At 31.6% G+C, this 25,454-nt stretch overlaps 2 protein-coding genes across 2 annotated transcripts; one reads left to right on the forward strand and one right to left on the reverse strand.

Annotated features, from left to right (window-relative positions):
* Positions 1 to 894: 894 nt before the first annotated feature.
* LOC128173099 (uncharacterized) lies at positions 895 to 6,766 on the reverse strand. The gene is made up of 3 exons (XM_052838824.1): positions 6,624 to 6,766; positions 1,197 to 1,383; positions 895 to 1,075 (listed from the first exon to the last, which is right to left on the reverse strand). The coding sequence occupies exons 1-3, from the start codon at positions 6,655 to 6,657 to the stop codon at positions 922 to 924; spliced, it is 375 nt and encodes a 124-aa protein (XP_052694784.1). The 5' UTR covers positions 6,658 to 6,766; the 3' UTR covers positions 895 to 921.
* A 12,806-nt stretch (positions 6,767 to 19,572) lies between these two features.
* On the forward strand, positions 19,573 to 25,443 carry LOC128173281 (uncharacterized). The gene is made up of 6 exons (XM_052838997.1): positions 19,573 to 19,852; positions 20,353 to 20,629; positions 22,104 to 22,210; positions 22,527 to 22,594; positions 23,330 to 23,493; positions 24,421 to 25,443. Exons 1-6 carry the CDS (start codon positions 19,757 to 19,759, stop codon positions 24,882 to 24,884), a joined length of 1,176 nt encoding a protein of 391 aa, XP_052694957.1. The 5' UTR covers positions 19,573 to 19,756; the 3' UTR covers positions 24,885 to 25,443.
* The last annotated feature ends 11 nt before the right edge of the window (positions 25,444 to 25,454 follow it).

Genomic DNA, 25,454 nt, shown 5'->3' on the forward strand with positions numbered 1-25,454 from the left:
GTATCCCTTTTTTCATAAAAACAAAGTGGATCAAAGCCATACGGATGTACACATAACATCAGTTTAACCAAATAGATAACCTATAGATTGTTAAGCTCATGAATGAAAAACGTTGCATTGACCGAGGATTCAGAGTAAGCGTATTAGGAATCCGTTATGACTGGGTTTTTTTTCTAAATATAAAATTATTGATTTTCTTAATAGCAAATTAATATTCTATATTTCTGAAAATGTTTAAAGCATTAAAGGTTCGTTTAAGGGGGTGCGCTCGATTGAAACCCTTCTTATTCCGGATTTATTATTCCGTCCTCTCAATTGGTTTGGTAGATTACACTTAGAAGGCCTTTTTAGCCTTCCGCACCAATGATGGAAGGATAACATTCCGGTAAGGCGTCAAAAAGTCGTTTTTAAAGTCGTCCCCTACCAGCTGGACTTCAAACCGGAATGCTATTCTTCCCTCTATGTAAATACCCTGGAACCACTCATTCCATACATTTAAATTCTATAAAAGGCACGAAATTTGATGCATTTTAATGCAGTAATTAATTTAGTTGACAAACCGTCATATTCAATACCTTTCTGAGCACTCGATTGAGACATAAAAATTTTAACCCGTCTGACCTTCCCTACCGCTTCAGGGAATTTAATGGGACTGTTTGTAATAACTCAATGTACAGGGTCTGATATACTTTAACTAATGCTTGGCTTTGAGCAATAGTTCCTGTGTTGTTTTCATGTTTTACTTGTCCAGTTTAATAAACCGACAATACTACTCCGTACTGGAAAATGTCTATACTGTATATGATGATTAACGCCTAGCATTGTATTTGTCTTTCTGAAATAATTCTTAAAGTGATGTACTGAAAATGTTTAACTGAAATAAGACCAAATTGACAGACTTACTGTTTATTATTCATTTAACTACAATAAACAACAGCAGAAGTTGGGTCCGCAGTGTGTTTTAGTACACCCATCATTGCCTCCATAGATCCATGTGTTGATCCATTTAGTGTTTGCAGTGTTTTTTGAGCCGCGATTACCAGGATATATGTGAAGAGCATTGAAGCATTGAGGGCTACCAATAAAAAAAGAGAGATAAGTACAATATTATTGTTATACAAATCAATTATTAGTATATATATATATATATAGAGAGAGAGAGAGAGAGAGAGATAACTGCAGTATTATTTACTTACGCTCCGTAACCGCCATTAGTTTCATCCATGGTTTTTACAGATGAACAGATATCTTTACACGACTTCCCACCATGACAGTCGCGGGGAATGGCGGCGGTGTATCTTCTAGTTGATGATAGACCAATGCAAGCAGATGTTGCAATGGCATGATCATCGCCGATGCTTCCAATGATCTGCGTTCCCAACACTTCAATTATAATACTCTTATGAATTTAGAACGGCAAATCAAATTAAAAGGATATGCTATTTTTAGGTTATTTCATCTTTGATAATATGTCTTTTCTATATTTACGCCCAATCTGATTCTGTTTTGCTTTGGTTTGAGTCTCGGAGAAGTTACTGAAATTTAAAAGCTGGACGAAACGACTAAACGATACCCCCTTGATGCAGAACAAGCAAACTTTTTTGTTAAAGGGTACCTGCAGTGCCGGTCAATTTTTGATATAATGGAGATCTATGTGTAAAAACATCATCCTGAAAATTTTACAGCGATCGCATAAGTAGTTTTCGAGATATTTGGGGAAAACCCGATTTCACACCTGAACGAGTTTTGAATCAAGCCGATTTGGCGCGAGATGAACTGTGACGTCACAGGGTCAACGCCGCTGCATGAGAAACAGGAATATCGTATGAAAACTGTTTGTTTTCTTGCATTGTTTTATCGATATATGAACATTTTTTCTGTTGTTTTATTTCCGTATCAACCCTGGATGACTTATTATACTGTTGTTTGAGTTTAACCCGCATTTTATCGAACAAAAATACCGAATTTGGACAATTGTTTGCTTCATGAATTTCGTCAAATGTGTAACACATTTAACATATAAATGCACACCATATGTAGCAAAATGACAATTAATCAAAGCATCATTGTTATAAGAAACATATTTTGTTAATATTGTCATCCTTTCGATTGATTTCTCAGTGACATTATTAACTGATTAATAATATTGATAATACATAAAGTAATTTCGTAAAAGGTAATTTGGGGTCTATTTCTCGTATAAGGCATAAAATTACAAATGATGTCGCCCGATTATTCAATAATACTGACATCGGACCAATAACAATCAAAATAGTATGCATTCTTTAACAAACAAACACGGGATTATAAACGGATCAAGGCGAAAGTCCAAAATGGCTGCATGATTAAGTCTGTCTCGTATTCTTTTAAAAATACGATAATGGAATTTAATTTTACATTTATTTACATCCTTTGTCAAAATGTTCCACTTTATTTAGATTTCATAATGATTCCTTGACAGTATTACAATTTAAGCTCTACGGAGTTATAAAGCGTTTAATTGCTGACCATAGCGCTCGAAAGAAAGTTGCACTTTATTAAATAAGAAATTATAAATCCGAAATAATTACTTATTCACATAAAAAAGGTCTCAATTGCTGAATTGTAAATTTGGTCATTATTTAAGTGATAAGATAAGTAACAATAAATGCATTTACCTCGAACATTAGTTTTACTATTTAATAGTATCATGCATGATTCTTTAATCACTGATTGGCGGACATGTTTTAGCTGACGAATGCTTGATTTTACACAGTCTAATTTATTTTTCTGTTTTATCTGTTAACAATTGAGTAGTTAATCATACACAAATCAATTTACCAGTCTAGAGGTGTGAAACCCTCTCTTTGTTCACCAGACTCGTGTACCTTGTGTATACATACCCCAGATACACGTGTGTCTGGAGCAGTGGCTTCGTTAGTTTACCTGTTTACCTGTGTCGTCATCTCGGATCACTCGTGTGTGAAATGATATTATGTAATCAAAAAATGAATAATGAACATAAATTTGCCCATGTAAGCGTTTTAAGATATCGTATTCATCGGTAAAAAGGCGAGGAGAATAAGAAATTTTAAAATCCTTTAAAAAGAAATCTGATTGTAATAAAATAATAACGGATACAAATTTCTAGATCTACAATACTTAAAATAACAAGATACGTCAAAACATCAGACCTATATCAATCATTTTGGCTGAAAAATCGAATTAAATTTGTATAGCTTTGTAAGGAAATTTCCCTCGTGTTGACCTCGTGACGTCACTTCCGCTGAAGCCTCGTTATCGCCTAATTCTGATTTCTCTTGATTAGATTTCCGAAAGCAGGTAAAAATAGCCACTTTGAAGAGGCGTAACTCCGTTATTTTTGCACCGATTTCGATGCGGTTTTTTGCATTTAATTTTGGTAAATAAACTCTTTAACATATGTTTCACATCGGCTGGGCTGCAGGTACCCTTTAAGATTTGACGGCCATGTTTTTTTTAATGCGAAAGGTTGGAAATAGTAAACACCCTAAATACCAACTTAAAGGGTTTATTCAACGATGAATGACGCTTGTGAGTATTGACCTCTGTTAAAGCAGAAATGGCAACATCTTTTTTTAATATAGTTTAAACACTATGCTTGCTTTCACAAATTTAATGCATTTTAACTCAACAAATTGAGTTCAAAGGGAGATAACGATAATAATTAGTTTTCTTTTATTTTGTTTCAGACAACAATATAATTTTTAAGGTAACTTATTAATTTAAAAAATTATTTAATTAAGATATTAATTAGATTAGATTAGATTAATTAGATTAATATAGTATTTGATGAAAAAAATTATTTAATTGTAACCAAATCAGTAATTTATCTGAGATGTAGTCTTTTTAAATAAATGGAGTTTTCTATTGCAACGTTTTTAGAGGTTTTATTGTTCCCACTTAAGATGGGCGGCGGGTTTGCCTTCGTCATCAAATTCTGTACGCAATTTATACAACTTGCATGGCCCTTTTGTGCACATTAGTTTATGACATCATAACGGATACATCTCAAGTTTTCCTATTACACTCTAAAGCCAAAAGCTGTAAATTAATATATAATGGTATGATATATCAATGATATATTATTATATTATTACATGTAACTATTTTATACCAAAAAAGGGAAGAGTACAGGCGGGGATTTATATTTTCTAAGTTGTGAAGATCTTGATAAGCAAAATAAATGCCCACAGCTTACAAATAATATCCGTTTTCTAGATTCAAGATTATAATATACATTATGTTTAACTGATATTCCGACTGAGCAAATTAATATGGAAAAGGGGAACTGGATAATCTTGGACTTAACAAATTTGATGCTTTCGTTCTCTTCGTGATTAAAATATTCAAAAGATTATGTAATGCATCATCTGATTTCGAATAAAAGTGTAAAAGTTAACATTTCTTGTTAATATTTTTCAATTAAGAAATGAAGATAATAATTTTTCTATTGATCGACGTATCAAAGAAAAAATTGACCGGAAAACTTCATCAATGCGCTACGCGCATTGATGTAAAAGTTTTCCGGTCAATTTTTTCTTTGATACGTCGATCAATAGAAAAATTATTATCTTCATTTCTTATCATTTAATAAAACATTTTCAAATAAAATAATGTGAAGTGTCATTGATCAAACATGTAAATAAATGTAAATGAAGCGGCGCGTATGAATACTAAACAACAACAGCAACAGTATTCAAAATGGATGCGCCTTCAGCTGATGCAGAGCTATTGAGCTGAATTTAATGGATTAAACACAAAAAGTGAGTTAAAATCTGAGCCGGCTGAATTGAAAACGAAAGGAAAATACATGCGATAGCTTGTGATATTATTCACTGTGCAGAAAAACTCGTATTAGAACTAGTTTTCATTTGAGACGCTGGAAAATGCAACTGGACATAACCATTCAAGGAAAGGCGATCGTGAACGAAAATAGCTGATATGTCGACAAAGAATAGTATGTATAAGCGACTTTTGTAAACGTTGTGGTAACTAGATAGCCAGTGATGTACTTAAATGGCATATCTGCCGTTTGGAATGCGCCGAAGGAGTTGATGCATTACTCATAGCTTTTCTTTACGACGCTATTTCTGATAACCGATCATGTACGTGTGTAAAATTTGAAACTTATGATTATCGTTACCAAATTTTAACAGCAGTGCAGTGTTACCGTGAAAGTTTATAGGTCTATATGTTCGTTATAATATTCCTGGAAAAGGAACAGCCAGCCTCGCTGTAAATGTTGATTTATCTCTAGCAGACGAAATCGTGAGAAGACGCTTAATTTTCTGTTTCGTGAATCAAATAATGTGTTTCGTTCATTTTTGAAGGTTAAACTTTCAAGTTTTTATATTCACAAGATTGCATTTTCTTTGCTGACAATAAAACAGACACAACTTTACATTTTGTTGACAGTGTTTATCTTGGAAATACCCGTTCTATAAATAGTGTTAGACCAGAACAGTTGAGAAAAGTAGATCCGGCAAAAATTTTATTGATGCAGGTATCAAAGAAATTTTTCAACCAATCAGAAGCGCCGATATCTCATCAAACGAATAAATATTAAATGATTATCAACTGAATTGATGTATTAATGTACATAAAACCGGAGGTACACGAGAGGCTGCGCCGCAATTAAAAACTTTGAAATAATGATAAAAATATATTTAATCTCTTTCATATTCTTAAAAAGTCTTAATATATGTATATATGCATGTTCATGACGGTAGGTGGTCTAATCACTAGGAAAATGGTCACTTGAACTGTTACAAAGGTATGTTTTTGAACATGGATATATGTGCGGGTATGTAAAAAGTTTTCTCTTTTCTCTTGTTTTGTGGAGAATACTTTTGTAAAAAGAAACTGCATCGTCCTTTGCACATTAAATCGGTAAAAGTTTTAGCTTTAGAAGTCCTGAATATAGTGTTTAAATGATTGCTATCACTGAGTAATAGGAACAGGTTTAACATTGTTGACGTCGAACTCATGCTACTCTAATGTTTGGTAGAATAATCAGAAACATTACATAAAATTGCAAGAAATCTAGCGAGAACACATATGATTTTTTACATACATAATTTGTAAATCACGTTTTCTGTACACATAGAGACAGTTGATAAGTTTTAAAGGATATTTGAAATTTCGCAAAATAACTCGATCTCGAATATAAAGAGCAATATACTCTTTTTCCTATATATTTCCTTAGAAAAGCATCAAAACAGCACCACAAACAAAGTTTAGAGCGGCATTGCATAAAAAAAGCGTAGGCAAATTTGATGAAAAAATTTATATAATGACCTGTTTATCCTAAATAACGATTTAACAAATTTTCAGGGCACGTTTGGTCATGAGATTTGTTATGGGGTAAACCCGTGACCCACCTTAAATACAACTATAAGCTTTTGAAAAGAATGAATCCTGCATTGTTTCCTGAAACTGAAATTTCCGGACTTTATGTTTTTGGTTAACACATTTTTTTTAAACATTTTGAATTCAATTTTGTTTTCATTAAATTACTTTTCAACAGCCTTTCAAAAAGTATAGGATACAAATAAAATATATTTTTAAACATTATTCCTTTACCCTAAATTTACAGTACTCACCTATCATGAAACCAACAAAAATGTTTGAAACCATGTTGAACAGTTGCTTCTAACAACTGTATTTTAATCAGCTGACAAACTGTGTCTGAAAAAAACACGGATATACAGCTCTTTTATACTCAATTTTCTGGGAATACCTCATTGTTTCCCGTCAAAAGAGTTTGAACACATACGCATATTTGCACATCTTGTAAATAAAAATGACAGCTTGCAATCCAAATCAATAATTTGATTATAGTTTAAATTTGTACTTGATACTTAAATATGTTGTCTTCGATTAAAGCGCATGTTGATATTTATTTACAGAGGGTGGGATAGTGTTTGTTCATCAAAATAATGATAATTCAAAAGAATTGGTTAACAATAAAATAGAAACATATTTCATATTAATGTGTGGGTGCGCTGAGCATCAATGGAACCATTTGTAATAGATATTGTATTTATCCGTTCTATATTTCTGAACATAAAATTAACAATGTCTAAATAAGCCTTTTTATAATTCAACAACTTGGACGAGGTAACAAGGACAGTTAATATAAAGTTACTCTGAATATTTATGACGGACATACGCTGGTTGCAGTAATCTGTATATAAAAACAATATTCAAAAGTAATACCAATTTAACCTTAGAATTCTCGACTGCGACCAGAGCTATTTCTTTAGGAATACAATCACAATGTTAGATATCTTATAGTTCCAAAACTGTAATAATATGGATTCTTTTTTATTTGTCTATTCATGTTGTTTCCGAGGATATGAAAAAATTTAAAAAGAAGAAAAGATAACTTTTAAACGAAAACATATGTCTTAAATATTATCATTTATTTTTATATTACTTTATGCAATGAGTCTAATTTTTTCCCGTTTTTAATTACACTACATCTTCAAGAACACTTCATAACTTATTACCCGTATATACAAATATTAATAATGATTTCACTTCTATAATGCAGACTTATTTTAAAACTCTTGTCCAAGAGAGATTTACTATCTCTGCAGTTATCAATACTAGCACAGATTAATGATGCATTAATCGTCTTGATGTTTGACAAAAATAAAGTCAAATATGGCTTTGTGTTCGAGTTTTCTCAGTACTTTGATAATTTTTTTTTGTTTGCTGCTAGTTTCTACGCGCTAAATGGCAGCTGTTAGTGGCTGCAAACTGAGACTGGTGTCTCAGTTATCTAGCTTGTCTTAGAAAAGCTCGTTTGACATGGTAAAGTAAGTTAACGAAAAAAAGTACTTTCATTTTAAAAGAATTATAAGGGGGAGATAAATTCACTCTGATAACACATTACTTTGCAGTTTTATAAAAGATATTGTACCATCTGTTATTTATCGAATTAGCATATGAACAAGGGAGCTACATAATAATGACATTGTCAATATACACAGGAAATAACTCGCCAAAAATAGTTTGCCGTCGTCAAATATCGCTCTGCACTATTGGACTCTAGCATAATAGACAATATGTGATATTAAAAAATCGTTACGATGTAAATGAATTTCAGACTAGATGTATTGCCTTTAAATTAGTGCATGAATAAAGTCATTACCGATCTTCAATTTGGCTGCACAGGACATATCGTTCAAACGAGTGCACAGGATGGGGAAAAAAACGAGTTTCGAACGAAACAAAGAAAAATTGTGGCTAGATTCTTATTCTTCAGGGATAGAAAACTGGTATGTTTCCAAGCACCCAAGAAACTAAAAGGATCCAACATCTGGGTTAATCAGCAGTTCCCACCAGAGATAGAGGAGAAGAGAAAGACATTATACCCTCTTAAGAGAAAGGCCAGAAAGACCCGTCATCGAGTGAAGCTTGTGAGAGATAGCCTCTACTTATACATTGACGGGCGGCTTTGTGTCACCAGCAGTAAACTAATATCAGTAGTAAAAAAAATTAAAAGCAAAGGAGCGCACACACACACACACCCTCTCTCTCCCTCTCTCTCTCTCTCTCTCTCTCTCTCTCTCTCTTTTTTTTAATTTCTTTCAAATCAGAAAAAAAATTATGTATCGTTTAGCATTGTTACAACCAAAAGAATTTACCTCCTGACATTCCAAGTACCATTGCCTAAATTGAAATTAAAGATATAAATCCCATGACTTTGGATATTTTGGTGACTAATAGGATGAATGATATATACACTAAATTCTAATTAAGCATTGAATCATTTTGCTTGAAAGATATAGTCTCCTAATTGCAGCAATGTGTGCACAGGTATTAAGTTATCCACGTTAGCGCAATATTGAAATTTGTTTGCACACACCTCTGCAGTTATGTGACTATATTAAAAAAAATTAAATGCTTATTTTTACATTTTTTAACTTCTTGCATTGTATGCAAAAGTGATTTATACGTTAAAAATCCTATTTTATACAAAGGTTCAGTTTATATGAATGGAAGAGCTACTATTACAATTACAAGCAAGAAATTTGACCTTTGCTGGCAATGTTGTATTTTACAGCGTTCAACATTTGTGGCGTTGTAAGAACACTTGTCATTTTAACCGTTATATACTCTTTGTGTATTGCAGTGTTATAACTGCAGTATCTTTCAACACACCTTACATGCAAAAAAAATGTAAATATGTCTATAAATAATACGATTTAATACTGGAATTAGACACAGTTTGAAGCTATGCAATTCGGCCAACTGAAAATGAAAGTTAAATAGAAGCGGTAGGTATATTTTTAAACATGTTTTACAAAGGGTTAGAGAATACAAGGTTTTGCTGTTGGTTTTTTGTTTACGCAAGAGGCCCAAAATAGGGCTCCTTAAATCTTTGTTTATCATCAAGAGAGGATTTATGTACTTTAAGTTTACTTTAAACGTATTCTACATATTTAAGAAGGAATTACCCCTCCCCCTTCCTTTATTATATTGCTACTAAATTGTATAGATACCAACAACAACAAAAACAAAATTCAACCCCCACCCCCCAAACATATTTCTAATTGTACAATCTACTCTTTCAATTATTCTAAATACTGTACACATGGTTACTTTCGCCCCTTGCAATGTTCGCCCTTCTACACTTTAAAGCAATTTCGGACAGCGTTGAATTTGCCTATAAACAGTGTTTAGAAAGAGATAATTACTGACGTCAATGTTCGCCCTGTATTGAATTCGCATGTGACAACGATTGCGAAAGGGCAAAAATTTAACATAAGCAATTATTTCCTTGCATGTAGTATATCATGTAGTCTTGGAGATGGAGCGGGATAATGATTTTCTAACCGGGTTTTCCAACGGAAAAATCCGGTTATTAAAGTATTGAAAATGGCGGGCGGGCGGGCGGGCGGGCAGGCAGCTGCCAAAAGGGTTCCCTTATTGTACGTGTAACTCCTCCTACAGTTTTCAAGATAGGAAGTTGGTTTCTTAGCAGATTAATTGTACATGTATCAGAGGTATGCATATTGCTAAAATTTTGATTTCTGATAATTTATGAAAAAAATACCAGCTTTTGAACTTAGTCATTTTTGGCAAAATATTGCATATAGGGTACTCCATTTCACTGGATACGGTAGGTAGTGTTTATAAATTCAGGGTTGACATGAATTATGGATACTGTTCACATAAAAGGAAACCTGGTTTCTGTCACATTTACATCTTTTCACTTGTTTTTACATTTTACTAGAGCAACTACCTTATATAAAATGTTCCTTGCTACTTCAGCTTAAATCACTATGTCAAATTATTAAAAAAAAAGGATTAAGACGTTGTTATCCTTTTGTTAACCATTGGCAATGTAATATCTGTAAGGAATGACTACACATAACATTATGAAATGTTTCAATCCTAATAGTTACCAATCCTTTCAGGTGATCGTTATTTACATAAAGGGGCACTATCCCACCCATTAGAAATCAATAGTAACTCGTGCTTAAAACGAACACAACATATTCACATATTTATGAAAAGTTTTAACTATAATTGAATGATTGATTTGACTCGACAGCTGTCATTATTAATTACAAGATGTGAAAATATGCTAACATATTCATTTTTTGACAAAAAACCAGGGGATATCTCAAGAAATGTTAATATATCCGTGAGATGTATAATCGTGTTTATTCGGACATAGTCTGTCAGCTGATTAAAAAATAAAGTTCGGTATGGTTTCAAAGATTTTTGTTGGTTTCATGAATTTAAAAGATATGTACTGTAAACGTATGATTTATTTTTAAAAATGTCACTTAAAAGCTGTCTCAGTATAAAAATATATATTATAAAACACATGACTTCAAAACGTTAGCAGTATTATTTCGACTGATATCAAATTTCATGCTCTTTTGCATACTCTGGTATGAAAAAATATCATACATGTTTATACAATCGTTGTAAATTGTCATTGGGAAAATATCAAACATTTCATTAGTGCGTAAAATTTTTATGTTTTTATTACCAGCGCTAGCACATTTTCAGAATTAAGAGATTAAAAAAAAGCGAAAAAAAATCTTTAAAAAAAACATTTCATTTTGCTAGGAAACGGATATGGGCGTTATTCAACATATTTCCAAAATATTTATATATTATATAATTATTGCATAATATATAAAGAAAACTAACATTGTGTTAAAAACTGATATTAAAAGACAATCTATTTTGGCAGCAATTGGCACTACGGTTCTAGCAATTGGGGATGACTATGCAATTGCGCGAGCAGCTTGCACTGAATTGGGGTTGGAAAAAAGATATACCGCTGCAATTCCTCGAGAACGAGGGGGAAAGCCATGTCAGGATATTTGTATCTTAATAACATGGACGATGATAATGAATTTCGCTGAGCGTGAGTTTTTAATGTAGAACAAAATTATACAAAAATGTACGTCTGATTGCAGCAAATATATATATATATATATATATATATATATATATATATATATATATATATATATATATATATATATATATATATATATATATATTACACTCATTTGTTTTGAACGCGTTGTTCAAATCCACTAAACTAGAAACCTAAACAACAATAGCTGGAAACAGTACACTTTTCTTTTTACCTTGTAAGGATGAGTAAGCATCCCCTGTTGATCGGCCGCACTGGTTAAAAATAATTAAAGAAACGTGCTTTTTATTTTACATTTTGTTGATAAACTTGATATACGTTGAATTTACTGGCATAAAAAGGAAAATGTTTTCTTGTACATTGTACATTTTAATTTTGAGGGGTACAGACACGCAAATGAAGGCAAAATAAATTGATGGTATATAGATAATGATATATGTTAGACAAAAGGCCTAGACTTAAGACGCTAGACAATTTACTACAAAAATAAAGAAAAAAAATATTGTACAAAAAACTTATTCAAAACACACACTATTTCAATGTAGCAAGCACATGCAAATCAGAATGAAATGTATGAATGTCAATATTATCAGTTTAACTTCTTCAGCTAGTCATAATGAAATATGCATTTACTTTACATGTAAAACGGAATTACCAAAGCAGGGCCTATTATGTTTGAAAATTGACAAGTATAAACAAAGAGGCATAATTCTAGAAAAATGCAGATAAATTTAAATTCAGATTTTTCTCTATGTGTCTGAGGTCCTGTAAACATGCAACCCGTGACCGTAATATGAATAAACGATTTTTAAATTGATTTAAGATATTTTATACATTGAGATATCATTCCGATTGGTTTTTAAGCTAAGAAGCTGTATGTAAGAGGACTTTGCTTTTACCTTTTTATCTGACTTAACAAAGAAAGTTGAAGAACCTTGCTAACTCTTTATCCAACAATTGCTCAGTTATTTTCATACTATATTGCATAGATAAAGTTATGGAAGATGGAAAACATTTACGAATGCGCTGTGAATTTTATAGCGATTTGCGCCTCGACTTACATGTACAGGCCAAAGATATTGAAGTCAATTTAAAAAGAAAATTGTGAAAGTGACAAGTAATACTTTTTTAAAGTATTGTATTTAAAATTGGGTAACTAATGCTCAATGCATTTCTGCGTCTTGTTTTTAATGTGTCGACGTTAAGACACCAACAAATTCTGACGTCATGATAAAAATATACTTAGCGTAATATATTCTTAGCGTCAAAATGAAGTGTTTAAAACCAAGCTAGACTATTATTCTTAATAACATCTGATTTTTCGATTTTTTTATTCTGTAAGAATCACTCAAAACATGATTTTGTGATTTTTATGGTGTATTACCGCTAACGACAAAGAGCACACGGCGGATGTGACCGGTCAGAAGAGGATGCTCACTCCTCCATAGGTCCTTATCCTACCTCTATTTATTTTTTTAGATCTGTGTTGCTCTGCTTTCAATTTGTATTTCGTTTTATAGATTTTTGAGATGGTTGACGGTTTGTTATTGTCATTTTTTTTTCACTGTATGATATCTGGTGATAACGACCAGTGGTCCAAAATCCAAAAGAAAATTACAAATATGGAGCAGTACCAACAAGGCCTTCAACAAAAATAGAGGTAGGATCAGGTACCATTAAGAATATCTATAAAATAAACTAAATAATCAGCGACAGACTTTAATATATGATAGTTTACTGGAGTAGGGTTCACTGTTAACCTCCACATAAATATAGGCCTAACTTCATTGATCTACGAGGTCTTTCAAAAATTCCAAAATACGCTAGCGCATATAAAATTTGCTCCTTCAGTTAATATTCACACCGCATGTTAACGCATCAATGGATATTATATCAAAAATTTCATTTCTCGTCATATTATGAGTACAAACGTTTTATATATCGGTGGAGTATCAGCAGCACCGCTGTGCGCCATGAAGGGAGTTGTCAAGGTGATTGACAAGGCATGATCTCTCGCCGACTACAAAGCTGTCCTAGATCCGCTTGTGTGTAAATCAGTAGGTTTCGTAATTTGCATTAAGAAATGAAGATAATAATTTTTCTATTGATCGACGTATCAAAGAAAAAATTGACCGGAAAATTTCATCAATGCGCGTAATAGTGTTAGATCAGAGCAATTGAGAAAAGTAGATCCGGCGAAAATTTTATTGATGCAGGTATCAAAGAAATTTTTCAACCAACCAGATGCGCCGATATCTCATCAAACGAATAAATATTAAATGATTTAAAAATCACTCAACTTTCTGTTTCTGATAAAAATTGAAATCGAGTAGAAACCTTACTAGGTGCATTGCATTAGCAACAAATCTCAAAAAGGTTCTTATTACCAACATTTTATGTTAAATGGATAATAAAATCCACTTTTTCATTGATAATTTTAAACATTACGAATATACCGTTGAACAAATTACATCTTTCAGTTAATTCTTTTTAGAATTTTTTCAGAAACACAACTGGATTATTCAGATTGAATCATTTATTATATACTTTATCTCATATGTAATAATTATATTATGTAAAAAAAAAATTACTTCTTTGAAAAGATGTGATATCATCAAAACGTTTTTATTTACATAATTTATATTGATCGTATTTATCCAATTTATCTGATATTAAATTCTTTGTTTATTCCACTTTGCCTTAAGAATGTCTTCAATGTTTTAAACGGACGTCATGTGTGCAGAATTTATTTACAGAGACGCATGTACATTTACATTTTAAATAAGAGAGTATTTAATAATACATCATCTCGTGGCTTGGTGTTGTTGCTTTTGAACATTAAACGTCGCTGTCGTTGGTATATAAGAAACTAACAAGCAAAAAAGAAAAAGCTCACAAACGTTAAGAAGGCAACAATATAAATAATTAAATTCCCAACGAAAGACAGTTAAGAGGGCTCCATGGTCGAGATCAATTTTAGACTATTTTAATCTCCTTATGAAGAAGAGCTATGTATTTGAAATATGGGAAAATGATGAAATAATATTTCTAAGCTATAATATTTTGAATTTTTGTTATCTTTATATTAGTGTTTGACTAAAAATACCATATATCAAAGTTTAAGGCAAATTTGATGGTTATTTTTTTACCACACAGCCTCCTAAAGAACCTATCTAATGTTGGACAAGGTTTTGTCATAGAAAACACAATGCACATCATCATTTGTTTTCTACTGGGACTTCATACTAGCGACAATTCTGTTATTGCTTAAACATCTATATATTAGACAGGCCACTTCTTCCGTTCTTTTAAAGAAAGGAAGACAGTGAACTTCAATAATAATTTGTTTTTGGTACAATTCACGCCTATATTGACGAAGATTGTTAAGACGCAAAATGTAACAACGATTAATCGATCATGTTAATCATTCATTCCATTAACTTTGGTACCTTTTAATCTTGACGCAAGATCATAAACTGTAAATAAAAGTAGTAAGTAATTGATACATCTTGAGCATAAATCCGGTTTGTGATCTACTTCCGGTTTATGATCTACTTCCTGTTTATGATCTACTTCGGGTTTGTGATCTACTGTAACGTTTATTGCAAAAAAGCAAATATATTTTAAAACAAGTAAACAGAAAACAATTAAAACAAAAAAGTATAGAATAACACACTGGAATAGATATTTTTATCAATATTAAAGTCAATAAATTGTTCGACTCACCCATGTTCATGAAAAAAACTTCACGCTACGATGCACAAATATACACCAGCCGTTTCTTTTAACAAATGAACGGCTCGATTTCCGGACAAATCCTACCATTCCACGACCCAAGATAGAAGAATCCAAATCAGTGTGAGGCGACATCTTTCGCCGTGACTTTCAATACTAATTTTGTTTAATACAATTAATGCCAATATTGACGCAGCATTATTTTGATGCAAAATGTAACAACGGTTAATCGTTTATAATAATTAATAATTTACATAATTTGCTTTGGTACTTTTAATTTTGACGCAAAATATTACACTGTGAATAAGAGTAAAAAGTGATTGATTCATCTTGAACATAGTTCCGGTTAATACTATATTATAACGTTTATTAGAAAAAGGCAAAAATAATATTTGACATGTTAACAAGTTATTAAAACAAAACAGTATATATAAACCGAATGAAACAAAAAAGAAACAAATAACACATTGGAAATAGTTATTTCATCACTATTTCAAGTCAATCAATTGATCAACGCACTTTACTGTTCATGAAAAAACTTTCACGCTACGATGCAAAAAAATCACACAAGCCGTTACTTTTCACAAATTAACGGCTTCAGATGCGGACAAAGCCTATCATTTCACGTGCTAACGTAGAAGATTTCCAAACATTCTTAAGTCCTCCGTTACCATATCATCATCAGGGTTCGCTCCAGTCCAGTTAGTGAAAGTAACAGGGGTGTTCGAACCTATCCACACAAAACTGTCCTCCACGCTGATATCGTTTCCTCCCGTCCATGTTCCACAATCGTACTTTTTTTCACAGTCTGAAATGTGCGCCAAATTTGAAAATTAAAAGTCCAGGCAAAGCCAAAACTCAGCCTCAAAACTGAGATTTTACTTCAAATTTATGCACAGTCAAAAAAAAAAAAGTCAAAAATAAAGGCACAGGCCCCGCCGTCACCAACTTTCCTCATGTCAATATTCAGCGTCAAGTATGGGATTCTACCTCAAATTTATGCACTTTTCTTTGACTTTGGAGTGACGTATTGACATAAAAAGAAGAAGTCACGTGGTGTCGAGGATCTTTACTAGTTAAGGCGCTAAAGAAACGCAAAAGCACCATTTGCAGCTTTTACGAAAGATGTTTATGATAAACACAGACTAATAGTTTTAGTATTATGTTGTCTTGTGTATTTGTCTGAAATAATACTTTTGGTTTTTTAACTTTATGATTTTCATATCAAAATATCCAGATTTCATTAGCTGACATAAACAGTTAAATTTATTTTTTTTTTTTTTACAGAAGGTGTATTATACCAAACGATAAGGAATTATTTATAAGCAATCCATTTTAAAGAGATCTATAGGACATTGGTTGTTTTCATCTTTTATCTTAGTTTCTCATGAAAATTCAATATAATTTCCCTGTCTGCAATAAAAAAAAACTTAGTCAACACAAAGAGACAATGTATCCATCCTCATCTTGCAACACCAAAACAAAATGAAATCTAAACGGGTCGTTAATTATATTTATATTGAAACTCTGAAGCTCCGTCATTAACAGAATAAATTGACACTTACATACGTTGTTCAGCAAATTTTGAGTGATCCAGGTGTATTCTCCATAGAGATAGTGCACAGAGTCTACTAGTGCTTTGAAGGTTTCATATGAATAAATAGTGAATGCATAAGGCACAGAAGAAAAACTAGCAATGAAAGAGTGCTGGATAAAATTTTAAAGACATTGCAAAATCATCTGTTAAAGAGAGACCACTCTATCAAGGACATACATGTAGAACCCATAATCAAAAAACCAATGAACCTAAATAAAACAGAGGTCCGTGAGATAATCAAGAGCGAAGCAAAATGCGCCCCCCCCCACACACACACACACCAAATGGTTATTGTTACAAATGACAATCCATGCGTTAATGGTTAAAAGAAAAAAATGATCAAATATGTTACCAAAAATTTAGATAATTGTATCTTGCGAAAATAAGAGCACATAAGACTTAAAGATATGATTATTTGATCAAACTTTACACAAAAGTAAGACTTTTTGTAGTACTGCCGAATGACTCTTCTCTTAAAATTCTGCAAACTATATATACATGTATATTGATGTGCAGAACATGTTAAAGTATCATAAATATAAGAGTAAAGCTCGACCAAGACTATTATAAATAACACATCTACATTAAAATGTAAATCAAGAACAAGAATAAATCGATAGAATATTTAGACTCAGAAGTAAAACGAACAAAACTGATCTTTCCATCACTTGTATTTGGTTTGAGTGCTCGTTTCCAAATGATATACCAATCTAGTGTGTGCGTAGGTATATTTGATTTTTATTCTCTTCTATGATGCTTTAGTTGTAGTCATTGTTTTCGAATTGCAGCTTTTTATATATCTCGTGATAGAGATACATAAGTTATGAAATAGTGCAATAACTCCTTGAGCAATCTAAATAAATACCTCAAAGTCAATTGATTTTATTAACACACGTTTTGTAATGTTCGTTTAAATATATTTTTCTGCATCAAATTTATTCACTTATCTATTTTTAAGTTATATTAGTCATCAACTTAATTAACAATTATCAGATAAAAATGCAATAACATACGTATACTTTCTCGAAAGAAAACTTTGACTCAAATTTGCATAAAATCTATTCAATAATTCCTATATAATATTACTACAGTATTCATCAAAAACATAAGTGTGATTGCTTAATTAAAAAATGCCTTTGACCCATTTATATGTCAATACAAATTGAAATAGACTTGTACGTTTATTGAATACGCCATCAGTTCTTTGAACATACCATCAAATATATCACATCACATATATGCAGGTTTGCATAGACGACTGACGAAAAAAGTAGAAAATAAGATAATAAGCCTATGAATTTAATTGTTATATATTATCTTTTGTTGTTTACATATCAAACTTCAGGTCCTCGACAAAACAAAACACGTATTAGGGTTTGTTACTGACTGTTTACATAAATTTGCGGTGTCGGTAAGGTCCATAGAAGGCGAGGCGGACTTTATCGACCCCACAAATTTATGTAAACAGTCAGTAACAAACCTAAAAAGTAATAATGTATTGTAAAGACGCAGAGAGCATTGGTGTATAGAATAAATCCTTGACAAATGTCAAATGAATTTATTCTCTAAATTTGTATTGCATAACACAATTTAAAAAAGACAACGAAAGCATTTTTGGTAACAACCCTTTATATGGTCTGAATATTAATGCTTGCTTACAAATAAGCTTTTAGTCGTGTTAAACTTCTTAGAAATAACTAATTTGTATTCTCCTTATGTGCTGAAAGTTCTCAATATGATGAAATATCCGTGTTATGCTCATTATTTTTTATCAAATGCAATTGGTTCTATGAACACACTTTTTAAGTTATGTTCTAATCTATGGGAAAATGTGCTCTTTTTATCATTTGACATAACTCTGTTAATTCAAGCCTTATACTATAGTATAAAACATTGTGACAGGTCGCGTTCAGAGATAAACGTTTACATGTTAATTAAACATGTATAAGTACATACAGTTGGATAAAAGAGAAAAAGTCGGTTTATACATTTTAAACCTATCTTCTTTGAACACATCTCTAAAGATAAAAGGGGCTTTCATTTAAATATATTCTGTGAACATGTACATCTTATTATTAACTACATTTTTCAAATAAAGTTTTCTACTTATTCATATTAGTGTTACATTAAATACAATAATTTTAATCAATTGGGCAGCATTAAATACATTCTCCTATGTGTCTCAACATCTAGAATCTTCTTTTATGTTGCTTGATAGTCTGCACTTTAATAATTCTTCTCGTCATGTCTTTCTACATGTGGTAATCAAATAGCATTGCTTTTATTCAAACAAAAAATAATAAAGTTACTTTGAAACTGGTTTATGACGAATTGTTTCCATACCCATTTAACATATGAAGTTTCTAATCATGATATATAAGTGACACTTTCACCGACATTTTATGTTTGTATTCAAGAATGCGCATAATAATCAAAATGACCTATGTCATTCTCAAATGAAATCTAGTGGAACGCACTCCCAAAGGACGAGAAAGATGATCATTTTATGCTAATTTCTAAAGCAGTTCAGGATGATATAATTTAAATTTGCTAAACATAACGTCTTTGTCAAGCATTGTTTACTCTATTAAAATTCGGTTTAAATTAATGTATCTAAATTTATTTAATGGGCCATTTTAAAGGTGTCACACCTCTCTTTATATTTTACATGGAACTGGACGTTAATTTGTGAAATCACACATTTCATGTCGAGGCTAATAAATATCTTTCTACGTAGACCAAGAAAGGTATTCGAAAGTTAATGCGACGTTGGTCACCCAAACATTGACTAGGATTTCTTTTCAAAACACAAATTCGTGTATATTTGGAGTTCCTTCGCATTTGGACGGTATAATATCATTGATTTAGTGTGCGTGCTGTTGAAATATGACCAGCCAAAAGTTAGGCGACAAAATTTGTTTATGCCTGTTAGACATTTTACATTAAATACCTAAAGGTAAAATATTTGGCAGAATTTCCAGGTCGCGAGAATGTTTATTCAAAGAGAGTCTCTACTACAGACAGAATTAGCAAAGAAGGATAAGTGTAACAGCAACAAGAGAAAAAGTTTGTCAAATACAGATGCGGTAAGTAAGATGTTAAAAAATCTAAGTATCTAATGTTATGAACCTACTTTGATATACACATTTTCATTGTTTGCTGAGAATTTACTTTGAGGTTTTAAATTCGAAAAAAAAATTTATAAAGCAGTTTTCTATATTCCAACAAATAATGCTCTTTCATTTATTTATATGAAATATCAATTGGTCCAGAGCTATTTTATACGCATAAATTGTTCTTCTTTTATAAACACAGAGCATACAAATTAAAAACGTTTAGTGCACATGAAATCTGACGTAATTTATTTTTTAAAAAATAAATGTATTTATGATGAATTGTTTACATGAAAGTATTCCTAGTTGCTAAAGTGTATTCTTTTTAAAAAGATTAAAATTTTCTTTTTTAAACAAACTTTACAATTTTATTTTTTTAGCAAATGCACGAGTGTATTCTTGTTTGAAAGGTAAACACGCAAATGTTTATGTTTATTGTCTGTTAATGTAAAATTTCCTTCCTCTTTTTACAGTTAACTATTCCTACTTGGATAGTTTTGGCTACTAACATACGGAAACCTACTAGTACAATATCTGAAAATACGGCGAGAGCTTCATTCGTCGGAAACTACAACACAACTCTTGATGACATAGAGATTTACTCGGACATGTCAGCGACAGACATGATCGGTCAGCACGAGGAAAAATCAAAACGAGGCAGGATACCTGTTCTATTTATAGTTTTGCTGTTAGTGGTGGTCTTTGTCGCTGTGGCTGTTGGAATTACACTTAGTTTTGTCGCTCGTAGTGGTAAGATTATGCAGATACATGTAAACAGTCAAACCTCATTACATTGAATGTGTAAAATATTAAAGACTGGGTTGCTTAAAACTGTGGTTTACAATGGCCACTGCTTAATAACCAGTTGCCAAAATTGGGATGCTTAAACTGAAGAACTGTGAACGCTAGCGCCCGTTTCCCGCCTACATTTTACATCCAAATATTTAGAAATTTCTGTCAGATATTCAAAAACAAATTTATCTACTTAAAGGTATGATCAAATCCTAATTGATTTATTTCAAAACTAAAATTTGAAGTCAAAATATTAATTTTTAAACAAAAGTTTTGTTTGGGGGGGGGATAATTTTTTTTTCATAGAAATCAGTCTCTATGAGTGAGGAAAGTATTATTTAGCGGCCGATTTGTGCAATAAAACTAAATAAACACATGTTTACGTTACACATTAAAATAAAATTGCATTTTAATTCATATCTGTTGATTATTTTTCGAAAATTTACAAAGCAAAATTCTTTTTTTGGAATGTATTCCGGTCTGTAGACATATGCCTCCCCCCCCCCCCCCCGGAAACAACAAACCCTTTGGTATAAATATGCTAAATTACAATATATAAAACCCCTCAAAAGGAATTTTTGTTTAACGTGGGGGGGGGGGTATGTTTTAAAAAACATTTCCGTTTTCCGTTATTTTCTATTATGAAATGAGCTATTTTAACCCAAAATACAGTTATCTCTCTTTATTTGACCAAATCATTTATATTTAATGAAAATATACATAGATGTTTACATTATTGTGAAAAATAACTTTAATTAGACAATTTTCAAAAAATGACTTTTAGTTAGGCGGCTAGACAATGCTATCGTTCGCAGTCCTTTGGTCGGGGGTTATCTATTTGACCAGTCAAAATTCAATCACTGAATAAGAGAATCGCACCCTTTTAATAGATTGAACTTTTTAAGAAGAATTGTCTAGTAGGTAATTGCAAAGAAAGTTTATTTTACACAAAGCTCAAGGTTCTTCATACTGATTCAAATCTATTTAAGATGCAGTAATAGAATAGTTTAATAAAGTGCGCTTAGATCAACTACATTTAATCATATAAATTGCATTGTTTTCTTTAGCAAGCTACAACAATGTCATTTTTCAATACCCAGTTCTTTAAAGCAAGAACATTCCATTGGCAAATAATTATTTTTATATTTTTGAAATAATTTAATAATTTCAAAGCTACATTTTCATTAGTGTCATCAGGTGACCCTTTTTAGATGCCATCTACATTTACAGTTTCATAATCTTACTTCTCTTTCATCGGAGCGTTCCAACATGGGAGATGCTTAAAAGCAAAAAATCTAATTGTTCACTAAGGCATACATAATTAATCTTATAGTTTTAACTGCATGTATGATGAATTATAGGTACATATATTATGTTTTATACATGTAGATATATGTAAGAGCTAACATTAATCTTATGTACCCTTTTACAGATATAACGAGATTACACGTCACCTTTAGTGTAACAAAAGACAACACAACACAGCAACATGGAACTGACACAGGACAAATAAAAGAAGCAGATGCTTATTGTGAGAAGGTGATAGTGATGTAAAGGGACTGATTTCAGTCATTTCAAGGAGAGCTCTATGACAAATAATGTTTAGCTTTTCAACAATACAATGTTTTAATACTTAAAAAAGATTGTTCTTTATATCCGGATCTAATAATTATTTGTTGTTCACCCTTCACATATTTTGAAGTTGAGAATTTTTTTATCGTAACAGCCAATTATAAAGGCTGAAACAAGCATCACTTCCCATGAATTCAAAGTTGAATTATGCTTTAAAAAGGGAACGATGAAAATTATGAAAAATTGTTGCATATTTTTACAAATTTCTTGGCTCATTTTACAGATAAAGCATGCAATTTATTTGTCGGATTGGAAAAGAAATTTTATCAGTTGCCATTCCTTTGTCACGAGGTAACTTTTGTTCTTCAGCAATCTTTTTGTGTACATCTCAACCTTAAATCGTTATTGATTGATTAGTTGATTGATGTTTTTGTTGTTTTGTATTCTGATTTTACCGGATGATAAACATGTGTTTATGCACATGTATATTTTGACGTGAGCATGTGTCTCTTTGGAAAAAAAATAAATGATTGTACAATTTCCTTTACATCTAGTAATGTTCATATACACTCTGATATTATTTAAATTGTAAAAAAATGCAATATTCTTTATACGTAAAACATGCAATATTCTTTATCTTTTATTATGCCCCCCCCCCCCCCCCCTCGACGAAGGGAGGGCTTATTGCTTTGTTGTTGTTGTCGGTCGGTCGGTTAGGTTTTAGGTACAATCACGCAATATTTGACATATTTGCTTTCCGTTCATTACCTCTCCAAAAGTTAAATAAATTAAATACTGATTTTACATGAAAAACGTGTTTTTGCAAATGATGTAATGTAACAGATTTGTGCAACCTATAATTTTAAAACTTGTTTAGCTTTAGACTCGTCATACTTGTTATAATTATAACGTATTCATAACAATGCATCTCAGATAGTACCTGTAAATGACCCGCATTGATTGTAAGTTCAAAAAGTCAATTTCATTTCCATGTATATTGCATGCACTGAAGGGTTATGTAACCTATAAGGTATGTCAAAAAGCGGGAGGTATAAGTGTTTCACAAACATCTCTTGTTACTTAAAGGAAAACACAGGACGACATCTACTTCTCTCTCACACTTGACCTAAATGACCACAATAGTAAGAGTGACGTCGACGAAATCAAAACAATCGTCATTAACGTCATCAAAGAAGGAAGTGACGCCACCATTCAATCAGTAAATGGACAACACGTTAAACCTGACAAAGGTATGTTAGCAGCTGTATTCCTTTGACTACATAATTTCGTGCCTTTAAAAAAGATTCTCACTGATTCGGAATTTATTTCTAACAGTTAAATGATAATGATTTTACAATATGAAAATGGGATTTGCTGATATCTGATCAGTCTTGTGAACTTGTGACGTAAAAAAAAACAACTTTGATACCTATCAAAGTTGTTAAAAGAACTATCAGTAATGCTAGTACTTGTTTTATAGAATACTCTGTGGTGCAGTTGAACAATGCATGCATAACTAAGTTTGCAAGTTAATTTAAATTCAAATTTTAGCATTTTATTTAAAATTATTTACTCTGGAATTAATTAAATTTGTAAGAGCCATTTTTTTTGTGAATTGTGGGCTTTTTGTTTATTCGCGGGGGTTTAATTTCGTGGATACGTCGGGTTTCAGTAAGAAAACTCTTTCAAATTTTGTTTTTGTCGACAATATACATTGGTTTGGGAGGGGGCTTCTAACGATTACGATAAAAATTAAGCCACCACGGATTCTCATGATTCCACAGTATTCTAAATTAGCTTTAAATTTTAAATTTTCATATTTGAATATATGAACAAAGTGGGGGGGGGGGGGGGGGTTGCAGGAAATAAATAGGCCCTGACATTAGTGAATTTTAAAAGCGGAAAGAGTTACGTTTGGTTATAATAATATACGCATACAGCACCAGTTTCATTTTGCATTAAAATACCTTTAGAACAAGAAGTATAATGTTCCAACCGTAATAATTTATATTTAACAATAACTTCTAATTAACGTACAAAATGTTCTCAACCTTTTAACTCTATATAATATTTATAATAGATTGATTAATAAAGCAATAATTCATATTTAACAATAACATCTAATTAACGTACAAAATGTTCTCAACCTGACAACTTCTCTATATAATATTATGTAGGAATTATAAGGACCAAGAGCACGCCGAATGAAACAAAAGGGACGAAAATCGGTCAAAATGGCACTGTTGCTGATTCAGAACAATCGAGAAAGAAACCAAATATAGTGTCCGGAACAAGAAATGATTTGCCGTCAGGGAGTGTGACAAACAATAAAGATGGACGGAGAATGACAGATATAAAAGTTTCATCATCATCATCAACATTATCATCATCATCATCAACAACAACAACAACAAAAACAACAATTACAGCAACAAAATCAACAGAAAGTGTTAATGAACAGCAAAAGACAACTTTACAAGCCAAAGTAAGGTCAACAGCTAAATCAAAAACAACCAAAAAAGAAGCAATTGTGATGAAAACAGCGAAGACAACCACCACGCCAGGCTCTTCTGATTCGGACAAGAATTCATGGGATAAACTATTGTCAAAAATTTTGGATCAAGAATTGTTCTCCAAATAGTGGTTTTTTTTTCATTAAAAATCAATGCGCTTGGTGTGAACTTCATTGTGCTCCATTAAAATCAACACCGGAGTTAAGCTTTGGCGGTTTCAAAGAAAGAAAATAGATTGTGTAAAAACAACAATTCATAATAATGTTGGTTTTTTTTCATACAACATACATAACATACCCACTATATGCTAGCAAACTTGTACTTTTGTTTTTGTAATATGAATGTGACATTCATTGCGTAAGTGGTAGGCAGCCAATTTCCTAATATCTTTAAACTCCTTATCAAATCTAATTTGTTAATATGTTGTATAACACAACTTCCCAAATTTCTGTGTTTTAATTGATATATAAAAGATTGGTTGTAAAAGTATTTGATTAAAGATAAATATATACATGTACCTTTAGAATTATGTGCCTTTCAATGTAGCTTTACCATTTATACAACACGATACTCTGTGATTTTGTTATTTAAATCGATAAAAAAAAACTGTATAAGTACTGTGTTGTTTATACATGTGTAGGTATCGATATAAATAAATATTTTGGATGTTTCATTACCCTTCCATAGTACTGTTTTAA

The sequence above is a fragment of the Crassostrea angulata genome, chromosome 2, assembly GCF_025612915.1.
Source record: "Crassostrea angulata isolate pt1a10 chromosome 2, ASM2561291v2, whole genome shotgun sequence".
In the NCBI taxonomy this organism is placed as follows: Eukaryota; Metazoa; Mollusca; class Bivalvia; order Ostreida; family Ostreidae; genus Magallana; species Magallana angulata.